The following is a 17199-nucleotide window of genomic DNA, read 5'->3' on the forward strand; positions in this document are numbered from 1 at the left end:
ATTATTGTGCATTAATTAATAATTCGAAACTAAGTAAATTGATACTAGAGGAAGACGTTATGCGCTTTTCGTATATAAATTAATAATTGTAATAATTTAATGAATATATGAAATATATATGTACTAGCAGGTAGGCCCGGCGTTGCTCGGGCAAAAGTAACGGTAGCAAAGATTAAGATTATTACGTTATATTCAACCTTATCCGTTTTCACAGAATGCATCGTTTACTCCTGTTTCTAGACTAATTACAGAATTTTTAGATGGGTCTAAAATTATGATCGATTTCCCGCAAAATGAAAAAAAAAACTGCATCTGCGTCTTGCACGTCGCTTTCTCTTAACAATTCCATTGTTACTTAACACTTCCATTATCGAAACCTTAATCCTGTCTCTCTCTCCCCCGGAAGGGGAATCTCTTCTTGGTGTGCGTTTTCGTGACGTACCCTACACTGTGTACCAAATTTCAACTTTCAACTCCAACCGTTTGGGCTCTGCGCTAATTATTATTATTATTATCATTATTAACTCGTCTCGATTACTGTATATCCAATGAGCCAAGGTAAGTAATTTAAAAGAATGATACATTTAAATACTACAATACAATCAAATTTGATTTTTATTAAAATATAATATATAAATATGATTAACTTTTTCTACTTGTAAGTACAAATTCATCATATTTTGTATACTGTTCACTATGGAAAATAAATAGAAATTTCTTTGAATATAATATAGATTTTAGCAATTAATATACAATTTAAGTTAATATTAATTTGTGTGAAAGTAATTGTGTAATTTAATAATCAGTTTCAGTATAATTTGATTTTAGTACTTCAGTACAGTTGGTTTTAATTCTAGTAACACGTTTCAACTTCACTAATCCTGAGAAAACAGAATGAAGTGTACTTGCCATCTGCAAAAAAAATAATATTAATACAATACGTGACCAAAAAATACACGTTAATAAACTAAAAACTAAACTAACCCTCAGAATGATCTTCTTGTCAATGTGATAAAAACCAGCCAAGGACAGTCTCAATGGAAACTTTCCAAATCTCTTCATAAAGTCAATTATCTGTAAAATAATTAATTTTTGATAAAGGCTTTTAAGAAATTAATAACCATCAGCAACTCGTCATCCCTACTTTTAGCTTCTGTTCAAGTTGTAAACTGCAATCTGCAAGTTGCCGAATGTCTTGGAAGGCATTTTGCATCTACAAATTATACAAATATGTTCAAATGAAACAAAATATTGTAACAATTATATTAAATAATAAAAGTTTTTTTACCGTAAATGCAAGAGAGCATAAGAGACAACCACAGATTACACAAATGAATGTGCAGATGATTAATAATACGAATAACAAATATTTAATATTTTCGAATATTTCTAAGAAAAGAAAAGCATAATATACAAAACTCGTTGCCCAAAGGATACCAAAGTAAATAATCACAAATAAATAATTGTGTTTTGTGTTAAACTGTTCTATGAAAACCCAAAGATCTTCGTGTTGCATCATGAAATTTTTCAGTTTCAGTTCTAAATTTATGTCGTCTCTTCTAATTGCGTACATTTCATTTAAAAGTTCTTCGTATTCTTTAGCTGCAACGAAAAAACACAATGCACCAAGAAGTAAGCCATAAAAGATTCCACCAGCAAGATAACACAAGGATAGATTAATTTCCACGGTACATAATAGAGCTTCACCTTCAAATTTCTGTTTGCTTACCAGAGCTGGATAAGAAATGACTATAGTTAAATACTGATACGCGATAAAGAAGAAATTTACAAAACATGAAACAAACAATGCTACATTGTTGATTAATGCATTCTTTTCCGTTACCATTTTTTCAAGAAAATACTTGTTTCTTAATTTCAACAATAGTTTAACTTTGTTTCTATTAACGAAAGAAAGACCGAATGATGAAAAGAAATACATTAGGAAAAAGAAAATTTTTATCATGGTTTTTCCTTTCTTCACTATGTTAAAAATTCCAGAACAAGGCGCTGTTTCATCCAAACCAGGAATTGTTTGCCATAATAACAGAAGGACATGTCTCCAAAGATTAATTTCTACAAACCGAATGTATCTCTTTCTAATTTTGCTGATAAATGGTGGATTTGTGTCGTCACACTTACAGGTTTCGCAAGGATCTAAACCATAGATAAGGGCTAAAAGCCAGCATGGTTTTAGGAAGCAACTCATACAGATTGTTTCTTCCAATCCAGAATACATGCTTCTTCTTTAGATCTAAAGTGTAGAATTGCCAAGATGCAGAATTTTCAGTAAGCAATTACACTGGTTTCATTTAAATGATTTCGATTGAATTTAACAATTTAATCAATATTTAATCAGTGAAAATCAACAAATAAATTAATTTTATTCTTTTTCGCTATTGACATTTATTACAATTCATTCGAACATCTGCAAAATGAAATTGAAATTCGTATCATATTTTCGATCGGAAGTGATTGATTTAGTAGGAATATTTCATTTAACATGGAGTTGTTTGTATTTTTAAATCTAATCTTACGAATGTAATTGGATATTGATTACATTTGTATTTTTTAAATTGGATATGGTGGATCAATAAATAGATTTTACTTAACAGCAATCATGTTAGAAAAGTTTTACTTCTTTCGTAAACAGTAAATGAGAAATATCGAAAATAAACAAATATTTTCTGAGAAGTAATTTTCGGTAATGTTTCTTACTATTATTTATAATCTTAATACAAATATCGTTTAGTTATTGTTTGATTAAATATGACAACATATTCTATTAACAACAATCAAGCAATTATTCTGAATTAAATCCATTCATTTAAATCTTATTAATGTATAATGAAATGCATATTCGTTCTATTAATACAATATTTCGTAAAATAATATTTCCAAATAAACTAATTTACATCCTGATAAGGTCACTAAGCGAAAGAATAAAATTAATTTATTTGTTGACTTTCATTAATTAAATTGTTAAAATTAATCGAAATCAGTTAAATGAAATCAGTGTAGTTGCTTATTGAAAATTCTCCATCTTGGTAATTCTACACTTCAGATCTAAAGAAGAAGCATGTATTCTGGATTGGAAGAAACAATTTGTATGAGTTGCTTCCTAAAACCATGCTGGCTTTCAGCACTTATCTATGGTTTAGATCATTGTGAAACCTGTAATCCCTTTTTCAGAATTGTCGAGAAGGGTGATTTTCAAACTGTACTGGGGTATTTCTCTTTTGGATCATTGTGGTCTCTGTGCGATCTGCGGGGAAGAGAATGGTGCTGAACACTATCTCTGCAAATATATAGGTCTTGAAACTGAAAGGTTGCAATCGAAATGACTGCGACCAGACTGAATATTCGTTGGCCGTGCCAACATCCAGCCCTGTTAAGAAACAAAGACATGTAAACAGTGTTTTACAACTTCGTTAAAATGCACGAGGTTATCGCCTGTTTTGCCACCAGTAACTGAGACTTGTGTCAACCACTGCAAGACAAAACAATGTTACATGTGTGAATCAGAGGGAAATTAGAAATCGCCCGCCTCTGTCACTATTCAGGATGATACGTCAGGCGAGTGAATGGAGAGTTGCTAGGGCTCGACGATAAGGTAAAGTGCGTAACGAGTAAAGGAGTCTACCATATTTATAATAAATAAAATAACAATTTATTAAACCAAGCGAATTAATCAAAGACTACAGAAATTGCGGTAAACCGTCTAATATGCTCGAGAGAGAGTTTCCCGCTTTTCATACCTCTTTACGGAGTTCCTTGATCGGTTTAATTCGGGGAGGCGCTTAAATGTTCAAATCTATTATCCACAGGAGCACAAATTTAAACACTTCGCGACTTTTGCGAAGATTCAATTCGAGGTTCATCGGAGATCGGAATTCGGCGGGTTCGGAAAGTCGGCGCGATGTCATTAGTCCTGCGTTCGTTCGTAGACTCCCCCGACAGAGGGTAAGAACGGTCTTTTATAGGTTTTGTGGGGAATTTCCACCAAGTGATCGGATGTTCAGGAGTTAATTAAAGGTTGTAGGTGTTCCAGGGATCTAAAACAAATGACGACATTTAGATGCTAACTGTAAACTTTCTTGCAAGACGAGATGCAAGTTCTGCGGAGAACAATGGATGTTGCTAGTTATGACCGGAAAGTTTACACAAGCCCAGCTAAAAATCGGTTTTGCTTCTAGGGCGTTACATAAACGAAAGTTTAATTAATTAACATTTTAGTTAATAAAAGAGCGGGAATTTCGTCACAAAAATTCCGGATCTCACACATGTTTCAATATCAAGTGCTCTCTGCAGTTCCGAACAATAATCCTCTGCCACAATTACTTACCTGTTGTGTAAACTGGGCAATAGAGTTAAATATTCTGTAAAATTGTACTGTATTTTATATCTTTCACCACATCACGTTGTCAACCAAATATAACAGGACCACTTGGTAAACCTACTTTACTGTAAGAAAGCGAGCTACTGTCTGTAACTGTACTTTGTAAATATGTTAACTATTTATTGTTCACTCTCATTTCATTTTAATTTGTACTATCTTTGTAAATGATTAATTTTGTACCTATTACTATTACCTATACTAGTGTGAGATTTTAAAGGGATTTTATTATTATACTAATTGTAAAAAGAAATCATATTATATTTTACAAATTCAAAGGAATTTTCGCCACAGCAATTAAAACAAAAAAGAGATAAATAAAAAAAGTTTACTTTTTTTCTCACAAATTTACTTCCTTCAAAAGTTGTTAGTCATTCGATGGACTACAGATTTAGTAAGCATTAGATCATTGTCAGATGATCTTAATCCTTAATCTCTATTGGAGGAGAAAAATAGTATAAATAGAGGATACTGCTAAAATTCGTGAACAACACATTATTCAATATTCTATAGTCTAACTTAGTGCCATTTTTTATAGATTGAACTTCGACCCAAAAAGACAGGAACGTTACAAGTCAAGAATAATATGGAGGTATTATAATAGTACTTTTGTAAACTCTGTCTCTCGTATCCAGAAGGTAGAATACCTTAAGATTAAGGTCAATCTAGAATTGAAGACTTTTATAGTCATTTTTCTTGAATATTGTTATGTTATAGTATGTAACCATTTTTATATCGTTTTATTAAATTATAGTTTTGTTTTTGTTTAGAAATGAGTTTGTCGATTTCTCTCGATTGCCCCTTCTATGATTCATGCAGACGTCCCCTCTTGATTTTGTTTACGCGAGTTACGGCGCATATTCTAATTACTTTAGCTGGTGTACGGAATCCTGACAGGAAACCAAATTATATCATCGTATGTCTCCACCTTTTTAATAAACACGATTATCGCCATCCTTTGACTTTGAGGCTAATCTAGCCGATTAAGTGATACAAGAGTGCAATCCAAACCCTGTATTCCCGGCCGCTCTCACACTAATTTACTCTCAGCTATACAATGCGGAACCAGAAATGTACGCTAATTGTACGTTAATAAAAATTAACTGAACTGAAAAAACTATTTGTGCTGTAGCCACAAATCCTCACTAGTGACGATTGACCGCAAAAAGTTTTCCACCATCGGTGAAGTGACACACGAGTGTGCACGTTTTAACTCGCATGACATTATTCTCAGGTGTCAATGGACGTGGCTTCCATCGAGCACCGACACGTGACATGCGCATGTGATTTTTCCAAGTCTTTAGTGAATTATCTTACTGTAATTTGTCGTTTTTCACGGAAGATGATGGCAGCTGTATTGATGTTTGTTTCTGTAACTGCAAGGCTCCCGTTTCGCCTTTTTAGACACTTGGCTCTCTGTCTTCTCGAAACTCTTTAAACCATGCACTATCATTATGTGCTTGTTGCAGCATTGCGTAGGTCTCTTGGGCCGTTTTAAGAAGGCCCAAGAGACCTACAGGCAGATTGTCTCAGGCTTTTCTGTCCTACGCTTGTAACACCACTTTGCTTTGAAATTTGATTAATATATGTAAAATGACATTGTCCTTATTGTGGTTTTAGCTGAAAACATGACGGATATGATTAAAACACCTTCTTAGTGCCCACACAGAGGGGGGCGATCTGTTGTAGCTAACATAAACTTCGCTTTTTGTCAAATTCTTGAATATCCGAAGAATGATGACTTTTCTTCAAGAATAAATAGCGATAATTTTATTTGATTCTTTTCGAAATAAATTTAAATTAATGCCATCATTTTTGTATTTTTACGTTCTATGGGCAGTTTATCCGTACTCATTATGCAATAAGCGGAGTGTTTTTCCCTACCCATCGTGGGATCGGCCAGGCCCACAATAGCAATGTCTATAAACAGAAGGTGAAGACACCAATGTTCCCTATGGAGCCACTATATTGGATCCTTAGTTCCAACGTTACGGTCTAGATTTCATGCTATGTACTGTACGTGCAGGAAACTGCACGTTCCTTCGAGTTCGAACCACAGAATTCCTTTTAAAAATTCAAATAGTGTATATTTTCATTTAGAGGTTACTCTGACATATAATTAATTAAACGTTTTAACTATATAAGTTTTAAAATAAAAAGCTATGTCAATGGTTCGTATAATACAGTTCGAGGATAAATTTGTTTAGTTTTGAAATGCAAAATTAGAGAAGAACTTTGAACATATTTCTTAAAATGAGAATATATTTAGTTTTCTATATTTACACGAATGTTTAAATTACACAAACTGCAAACAAAAGCTCATTTTTCTAAATTAAAATTAGATCAACAGAAAAGAAAGGTTTTCTCTGATATTTTATATATTATTTGAAGTAAAACTTCAAAAGTGTTTGCAAAAGATAACAAGGTTCCTAAATGAGGGAAGTTGTGCATATAAACTAAATTTAATTATTTTTATAGATAATCAAATAAGTATATTTATGAAAATTTATTAAACAGTAGACAATACCAACAAGTATAAACATCAACTTTATTTATTGTTTATTTTATAATGAAATGATCATGAAGTTGCAAATGCAATATGCAATATTGTTATATTACTTTCAATTACCATGAAATATAATTTAAATGAATGAAAGTTTAAATTTCAATTACTGTATTTTATTTTAAATTTTAAAGTATGTTTTAAGTCCACAAACATTATAACATTTAACTTTATAACATCCATATTATAACATTTATTCCGTTTAATAAGTTACACAACATGTTATACAACCTGTCAGAAAACTACAACTTTATTAAAGACATTTTATTGACTAGTACTTATCTGAGAATTATATTTTAATGTTGTAATTTAAACATGATTAATTAAATTCACTAATGATTCATACTACAAACATCTTAGAATAAGTATTACATATTTAGAGCAGTTTATATACTAGATTTTAGTTTCGATCTAATAACATAAAATATTTAAAAAAAATTTCTATTAGTAACCTGACACTGTATTTTCCAATCTCACTTAAACTGCTACTTCAGAAAATGTAACATATTCACAGTTAAAAGATATTATATGCAGGATATAAGATTATTTCTATAAAAATATAAAGTTATTGAAGGAATAATAATTATAAAATATACATTAAATTTTACTTGAATTTTTCTTATTGATTATATTCAAGTAAACTTGTATGGCTGTTGTTCCTGCTAACTGCAAATATTAACTAAAAGAGGATATTCTGTAGTCCTCTAAGCATGCAATCACTATTTATTAAAATATTTCTTATTATATTACAAATCTGACATAGCAGGATTCTTTACAATAATTAGTATATAATAATAATAATAATAATTTAATTAATATAAATAAAATGTTTTTTAAAAATAATTAATTAGTGAATATTTCTTATGATAATATTATGTAAATCCTGCGATAAATATTTTTTCAAATCTGAAAAAGTACTGTTTAATGCCTTAAAAACATTGTTAAAATAAGCATCTAAAATGTAAGCAGACCATGTTTTTTGTAGTTAATGTACTATTGTGGAATAAGAAATTATATAATTGTAATCAGTAATAAACTATTACTTATATTAACTTTTAAGTCATCAATCTCAAGGATCTATTAGCTGGAAAACAGGACAAACAGAGCACTTTTGAGTAACGAATTTTTACAATTCGGTGCTGAATACGAAATCATTAAAAACTAGATGTCAAGAAATTCAACTAATTCAGATGGAAAAACAAATAAACAAATTCGCTCTAGAAACACTCTACAAACCTTTGAGGTTGTGTGTACAGTGTTTCTAGCTTTGTATAGTACATGCGTCACGATACTGTGTCCAGACCTTGTGTTTATAGTCCTTGAGAATAAGACAAGACAGTGATATGCACTAAGCTCGAGATATCTGGGATAAGGTTAGATTTATTTGTATTGATGGAATAAATTAACGTAACCTTTTGGCAATCTGCCAAAAAGAAATGTTCCTGAGAAGATTTTCCATATAAACTGGCCTTTGTTTAAGTGTTAGACACGTATAAATATGAGAATTCCACGTGATCAACCGTTCTCAGGAGCGTGTTAACTGGTTTGACATTCTTTCACTGGTAAATTTATCAGACAGATCTCCCATTTGAAATTCTTGAAATGTTGCTCGCCTGGATTTGATTCCGAATGCTCCTATCGGTAGACTGTCGCATTAATTGATATTTACCGAGAATGGAGATGAACAAAGCATCCAATTAAAATACAAACGAAATAAGAAATTTCCAATTACCAATGTCAACAAAAGATATCGTGTCTTTAATTTACGATTGGAAAAATAGTGCATAACAGACGAAAATCAAAGTTGAAAGGTTACTGAAATAAGCAAGTTAACACGAAATTAAATTTGGTGTTGAACTGTAGAAAAAATGTCCACATTTCTTCATAATATTTCATGAGTTCTTTCAATTTAAATGCCAAATTTTTATCGTTTCTTTTAATTACATACAGTTTTTTTATGAAATTTGTCGAATTCCTTTTGGTTAGGTTTATTTGGTTATAGCAACACGACATTTGGACAATCTGCTGAGAGGGAATGCTTCCCGACAGGATTTTGATGCAAAATTGACCCTATTTTAGTGTTACAAACGTGAAAAATCTCAGAAGACTTTACGTGGTCAGCTCGTTGACAAGCCACGAATAGAATTCTTTCTGGGTAACGATGAATACCAAAGATTTCAAAAAAAAAAATCAAAAGGCACAGATAAACTTGCTCATGAATAATGCGATGTGTTTAATACACAGTAAGGATTCGCCTGGAAATAGTTCATTTCTTAATAATGATAGATAATAAGAATAAACATTTACGATCTCAATCAAAATGGTCAGAAATCAAAATAACCATCGATACCTTGTATACAAGTTAACCACACTCGTTTATAGTTAGAGGAGAAGGTGGTATTATGGAACACTGCGGGTATTATGGAACCACCTCATTTCGAACTGATAATAAAGGCGAACTGTTGCGGAATGTGGCTGAACTGAACTAGGCAGACATCCATAGCGAGAGGAAAACCCGTTTTACTTCAGTTAAACGATTGTCCGTATTTAATCAGCAAATTTGCTTTTTTCAAAATTCGCAAGTTTTGAATGCTAAGTGAATTTAATTATTTTTAAAATATAAATCGTGTAGTTGTAGGTTCACTGGTGCATGTATTCCGTTCCAGAGACTTAGGGGTACATATTAATCTGTGTGATGTTCACGTTTTTTAAATTTTGGTCTTGACAGACATAAGTTAATTCGAGATGGCGATGCGTGAAATACGGACCCCATTGGTGCTTTTACAGTAATATGGAACTCAACTCCTCCGAACTTTCTATTTGCAAGCAGACATTCCTCCAGAGCAATTTGTGAAAAAGACACTAGGTAGAAAGCCAATTCTTCCTGAGAATATCGAAAAAGAGCTGCTGGAATATATATTGTTGATGGAGGTCATATTTTTCTATTATAAAAGCATTTTTGCGATAAAATACATTGGAGTAAATAATTTGGTAATTATTTAACATTATTTGTCCTTTCCTATTTGTTTTTGGCTACATTAAAGCATTTTTTTTTTGAAAATATACAGTAAGGTTCCATATTACCACCGGATTTTCTCTAAGCCTACTTTCGGACTTTTTGTACAAAAGCCTTCAAAAACCATACTTATAATTACACTACCGAAAAATCCAATTAGGAACATTTAGTTTACTAGTTACCGGTACTTTTCGCACAAAAAATGTGGGTGTAGTTATGATACCTTGTTTACAATTCACTAAAATGTAATTGGGGTTCCATAATACCACCTTCTCCTCTACTGGTATAATATACAATAAACTCCCAACAACCTTTAAATGACTAGTAAAATATTTAAATGTACTATAATCGTTTCGACCGTTATTTCCGGTTTTCTTCAAGTTAAGTGGGGTCTTGGCAATTCCATCAACTCCGAAAATGCGATTAATATTTCTAATGCTTGGAAGCTCTATTATGAACGCGAAGACCCTCATTTGACTTGAAGAAAACCGGGAGTAACGGTGGAAAACGTTTGTAGTACATTTAAATATTTTACTGGTCATTTAAAGGTTGTTGGGAGTTTATTATAACCATCGATGCTTATCACTTAATGTACAATGCATTACTACTGAATTTTGGAATCGTTTGCCATATCAAAACAATAAAAAATAAATTCTGTAAATCGAATATTTTTAGGAATTTGTTATTTTCAAATGTGTTGAGACTTTAATCGCGCTTACGAATCATAACTGGATCCAAATTGCACAGAAACGTATTTATGAAACAAGGTCTTAAGTGACAATACATTCAAGACTCTTTTCTTAGCAGTAATCGCATACAATAAATATACAATATACAATATAATAATACAATATAATACAATATACAAATATACAATAAAAATATAATAAATAAAACATTTTGTAAATTTTTACATCCAAAGAACATCAAAATTTTCTGAAAAGCTCCTTAGACTTCCTTTATTTAATATCTGTTCTTTATTAATTAATTTAGCAATTACATGTTTTACTTTGACACTTTATATTTCATGGAACTAAAATTCAGTTTCTAAATTTTCAGTTTTAGAAACTGAATAGGCTCAAAAATTTCTGAAATTCATTTCCTTTTCTAAACGCCTCTTAGATTTTCATAAATCTCTTATACACTTATACTTCCATTATTGAAGTAAACACGAAGCACTTACATATTTCACATGCATACTTTAAATATTAAGGCTATCCATTTTCGAGTAATGTGTTTACAAATTGAAATCTACTCAATTTGTTAGATAGTTAAACACATTAGAGACATTCTTTCCTACAGAAGTTATTAGTAAATGGGATGTATAAATTATTCTGCATCAAAATTTAGTATATGTCTACTAATCTCCAAACATAAGTTACCCAGTTATATTGCTCAAAGTAGTTTGCGTATTCAGAAAATACAGCTTTATGAATATCAAATTAATGCCACGTCTTAAATGTGAATACTAAGAAATTATTTTCATTAAAATTAAAAAAGACCACTAGGATCTCCAGGGAGGTCTTTTATGATGCACGTATTTAGGTGTTACCAGCAGTGTTTAGAGCTAATCGATTGTGAATATCGGAACAATACTCTTCAGCAATATCATCTTTTAGTAACTATGATTTTAAATTATAATATCTATAATTATTAAATGAACACACACGCAATCATTAGCATTTAATTCATTACATAAATGACCGTAACAAACATGTTAAGTGTATGATAGTAAAATGCAGCACGAAATCCATTAACATTAACTTCGATTTTAAGAAACTTACGTAAACATGAAGATGATATCTTCTGGCAGATATTAAACATGACGTTTAATACAAGCTATTATAAGAATTTCCAATAAATATCGTGAAATTTGTAGCTAAATTAATATATGTAGAATTTTAAGGCAAGTTTACATTGTCATAGAAATATTGGAGTAATATGGAATTTTTTCAATTCTATATGAGACATAATGCTACAGAAGATCGAAGTGGTAGAAACAGGACTGACCTATTTCCTTGTGATTAAAGTAAAAATATTATGTGACTTTGGTTATATTATTAATTATAAATTGTTGCATATATTAATAAGATTCATAGGTCATTGAAAAAGTGAAAATTGAGTTTGTCATTAAAAATCGATCACTTAATTAACTTATGTTAGTGAAAGACATATTGAGGATTTGTTATGTAACTACTAAGGGTTAATTAACTAAATGTCCAAAATGGCTTCAGATTTACGAAGAGAGATTTGTTTAAATTGTTTCCTAAAACCAATTCTAAATTTGGCATTGATCTTTGGATTGGAACTTCAAATTCCATGCAATTGTCAGGTCGAAAGATCACTTTCAACTGTTCAAAAGTTAGCAAAGAAATGGTATTTTAGCATTGTTGAGTTTTCTGCTTGGGCACAGTTTTTTATTGTAATGTGCCAAAATATTTTAATCGGACTTTGCGCTGGTTCTTATTCAATGGCCAGAACATCATTCACTGTGATGAATATTGTTGGTATAATTTTAGCACTTGTTAGTGCTTCGACATTCACTTTCATAAAAAATAACAAACTTTCTCTACAAATTTCATTGAAGCATAATATTTTTCAAAGTCAGAGAGCATACAATGCAATCAATTATGTTTCTATAATAGTGTCATTCATTGTCGTAATGTTAATCTTTTGCTTGGCATTACTAAATATTTTTGTTTCATATCCACTATGGCATAAAACAAGGCACTTTGAATACGAAGCATTATTCTGTAGCATAAAGTTTACTTTATGGACAAGTTATACCATTGGAGGAATTGCTTTTGTTCTATTATTAATTGGACTACTTATATTAGTGTTCGTAGCCGAATTTCAACAACTGTCAAACGAATTGGTGTCATTACGAAAAAACGAATGGAAACTAAAAGATTTCATGAATCATCACGAAGAATTATGGAAATTTGTTTCGCAATTCAACAGTAAAATGAATTTCCTAATTATTATTATCTACGGTAGTGTAGTATGGGGAACTAGCTTCAGCTATTACTTATATCTGTTTATAAAATTAAATAAAGCATTGAAATACATTATTTTTGGATTGGTTATTATTTTAACATTCGTATGTTTCATTGGTTCTTTTCTTGTAAGCTGTTTGGCATTTACGGTAAGAAAAATGTTAAAATAAATTTTTTCAAAACTTTGATATTCAATGTTGCATTTGTTCTTTTATTCTGTTTTCAGATGGAGAACACATTTCAAGATCTTTGTCAATTTGCGGCTTGCAATATGTCGGTGGAATCGAAGTTAAAAGTATGTCCATTGATAACTAACAAAAGATCAGGATGATCAGAAAAACCAGGTTTTCAGATCACACAATAGAAAAAAACTGTTGGACAAATCTCAAAAAAGTTTCAAACTTTATTGTTTTGAGTATGTAGTTTCAAATTTTGTCAATGAAATTTCACTTCTTAACTCAACCGCAAGTGCGAAATTTACAATCCAGTAGCAGAATTGTAATGAAAATTTTTAATCGAAAATCAAAACCGCGTAACGGATAAAGTATGTGTTCAAGTTTGGTTAAAATTTTGTCAACAGTTATTTGAATAGAGCTTTCTGAGAACCTACTCGTTATGATCACACTGTGCTAAACTATTAAAAAACAATAATATATTTAATATGTCTTCATTTAGATTGTAAATTTCATAAAAAGATACGGGAAAGTGGCATTGAGACTTTCTATTGAGGGATTATTTTACGTTAATAAGAGATTTCCAATCAGAGTAAGTATTTCTTTCACTAACTGTTAGCTACAATATCGTTAGAATCAGAAAAAGTATTTTTGAATGCTTTAATAACAATGCCATTGTCTTTTTCTGATGGTGAAGTTATTACGTTCTGTATTCTCTGGATTACTAGAATTAAGAAATGTCTCACACAGATCTCAAAAGTGTGATGATATATTAATTGAAAATACCACAAATAACAACGTTATCTTGTCATTCGCAATATAGAGCGCAGATTGAACTGCATAGACAACATTATTTGAGCATTAACAAGTTGAATGTTAATGCTCTAATAATATCGTTGAATACCTTGGTGAAGATTTTACTTTGGATACAGGATATATAGAGTATCTCGGTTACTGGAACGGGATATATATAATACATTTCTGACAATGCGATTGCATTTTGAGGGCTATAGTATGTAATAGAGTAAGATACAATCAAAATTTTTGAGATAACTATAACATGAATTTGTATCTTTACCACTATTGAAATTTAGCATAATCTGACAGTATAATTGAGCTTTCAATGTTTATTTCAGTTGGATTGGATTGAAAAAATAAGGGGAAAACACATGGGCTAATTTCCAAGTGGAAATTTCACCCGATAAAATTTTCTACGAAAAATTAGCTGTTATTTATTACATATGTGGATAAACTTGAAAAACTTTTCGTTATGAGTTAATGAGGCAGGAAGGGACGTTCTGTGGTTTTGGACTCTAAGTCACTGGCATGCTGAGGTAGGCGAAGGGTAGAATAGAGCAAATTGTCTTTAGACACTATAAAATGTTTTTTCGTTTTATTACTTTATATAAAGGAGACCGGGGCAACTTCGGCATGCGGGGCAAGTTTGTCAAGCGCTTTTTTTTAAAAACAAATTAAAAGGAGACTTTGGTTATAGGTTAGGCAGTTGAGTTTTATTGGTGGCTTGTTGAGTGTAGTGTTTTTATTGTTCTCCAACAAGCGTAGTTGAATTATCAAGCAAATTTTCATTTTCGTTCAATTCCATATAATATTTTTTTTCCATTTATATTGAATTGGCAGGTTTTGTTATAATTCCATGATAACGAAAGTTACTTTTCCTGTTAGAAGGATGTAACTTCAACTTATTCACGTGGCCAGATCGTGGCTTGGCATTCTGTTCTCAGGGTTGTACTTAATGTTTCGAAATCATGACTAGCGGGGTAAGATCGGCAACATAAAGCCACATTAGAAGCAAAGGATAAAAATCAAACAGATGATAAATGAAAACATGTTTGCATTTGTTATTCATGTATATATGTCTTTGAACTTGCATTTCGTTGTAATAATATTAAATGGGTGTTGGATTTGTATTTCTTTGTTTTAATAGTGAATTCCAACTTATACATTGTTAATAACATAATTTTATATACGTGCCTATCTTGCCCCATTACTGTTGCCCCTATACCAGGGGCAACTTTAATAAAAATAATTAAAATAATTACAACTTTACAAAAAGAGAGAAGTTGCCGATCTTGCCCCTATACCCGGGGCAACTTCGTCAATTTCTCTCTTCTTGTAAAGTTGTAATTATTTTAATTATTTTTATTTCCAAACTAATTTTAACCAGTTCTATAGTAAGGTAACATTCCAGTAGACAATATGCAAAGCTTTTTTTTCAGTTTACAGCAGTATTTATTACACAAAATTTAAGTAAAGCTCAACATGCCGATCTTGCCCCGATCTCCCCTACTACTGTAACTCAATTTTTCAATGCGTATTTTTCCCGATGTTACTATTACTCACTGCGCGGCACCGGGCTTTAGTCTATTGAGTTTTAAAACACAATAGAAAACAAAACTATAATCACAGAAATTAAAACATTTTTTTAAATCTTAATTATTGTATCAACATATATTATTAATACGTGACAATTTTTTCTTAGTAAGGAATAATCTCAAAATGTGATGCATTAGTTGTGCTATTTGACAGCAATACCGTATATAAAATACTGAGGTACAAACATAAAGAAATACGGTCTAGAATTGTTTTGTACCACTTGACTGAAACCTGCTTTTTTGATGGAATTTCCGATACGTCGAGTAAGATGACATTTGTGATTTAGAAGACTCCAGCAAGGTTCGATCAATTTTTGAGAGAACCGAATCAAATGATTGGGGTCTCTATCGTGTTCTAAATAATAGTATTTCCCGCTCTAAAAAAACAATAAAAACAAATTGTAGTTTAAAATCTTACACTTGTAATTTATGAAATTAAGAAAAAATAAACTTACTTTCACCAAAACTCTTTTGATCTCTTTTAAGGACTTTTCCATGTCTTGCACCGAGCAAAGTACAAGTGTACTTACTACAATATCCACACTTTCGTCTTTTATTTCATTCATATCTTCTGCTCCAGTACAGTAGAAATTCTCCAAATGAAGACTTCCGAATTGACCTTTCTTTCGATTGAAAAACGTTCGAAAAGATTCATTTGGATCCACAAATGTTAACAAACTGTTATCGGGATAAAATGCAAAGTTTCTTCCACCCGCCGGTCCTATTTCTAAAATTCTTAGTCGACCTTCACGAGAACGTGTTGGGTCGTTAGAAATTTCTAATTTTATATTTTGTAAGCAACGTTTTCTTAGATTTCCGATAAAAAACTCTATAATATAATACAGAACGATTTCGTAAAAATTTGCAAACCATATTTTACTGCACCTTTCTGACGTTTTCAACAGAATCAAGAACAAAATAAATGTAAATATTATACCAAACACCAACGACATTCTCTGTTAAAAGTGTATAACTATTTACTTACTACGCCAATGGGGAACAAGTTATTTTAAGCAAAATCTTATCGAGTATTATCACAAATATTTGAACTTTATATCGGATAATAAAATATAACAGTTTATATAAGAATAAAGTCCACAACAATTTCAATTGTTGTATAAGTTTAAACTGTTAAAAAAAAAGGAAAAAATACTGAAAACAAGTTGCAAAATTCAGGTACACGATTTTCTCCTGATGGTGTTCTTGTTTGTTGCCTGTACGAAGTAATTTATAATATTAATCAAATGTTTAATGTATTTAATAAGTAAAACCTGTATATGTTAGTGTACACCTGAAATATTATGAATTGGATTATTGAAATTATTTGAAATGTAATTTACTTTTGTTATTATCAAAAGTATGCAAATACAACTGAAAATAAAGTATAAATTATTTAAAATATGTAGTAATAATATATATGATTATATATTTGTAAATTTTCTATTATATATTTCTGTTTGTATCATACATATTTTCTTTGATATGCACTTGTAGGTTTCGTAATGGAAAATTATAACAAAGGCATGACGAAGCTACTTATTTAGATAATTAATTATAGTCAATCGTGAATAAAATGATAAAGATAATATACTAGTGACTGAGTGAATAATACTACTGAACACTGGCTAGTTAGTTGGTCGTAGGTTTCTGTCAAGTGAAGTTTTA

General features: G+C 30.8%; 1 protein-coding gene across 1 annotated transcript; it reads right to left on the reverse strand.

Annotated features, from left to right (window-relative positions):
* Positions 1-807: 807 nt before the first annotated feature.
* LOC111639763 (methyltransferase-like protein 7A) lies at positions 808-16507 on the reverse strand (the record flags this gene model as incomplete). The annotated part of the gene is made up of 4 exons (XM_023385701.1): positions 15990-16507; positions 1145-1213; positions 985-1074; positions 808-912 (listed from the first exon to the last, which is right to left on the reverse strand). Coding segments are annotated over exons 1-4 (762 nt in total), but the record flags the coding sequence as incomplete, so codon positions are not given.
* Positions 16508-17199: the final 692 nt, after the last annotated feature.

Source organism: Centruroides sculpturatus, unplaced genomic scaffold, assembly GCF_000671375.1.
Source record: "Centruroides sculpturatus isolate CEXI.00-Female unplaced genomic scaffold, Cexi_2.0 scaffold1247, whole genome shotgun sequence".
Taxonomy (NCBI): domain Eukaryota; kingdom Metazoa; phylum Arthropoda; class Arachnida; order Scorpiones; family Buthidae; genus Centruroides; species Centruroides sculpturatus.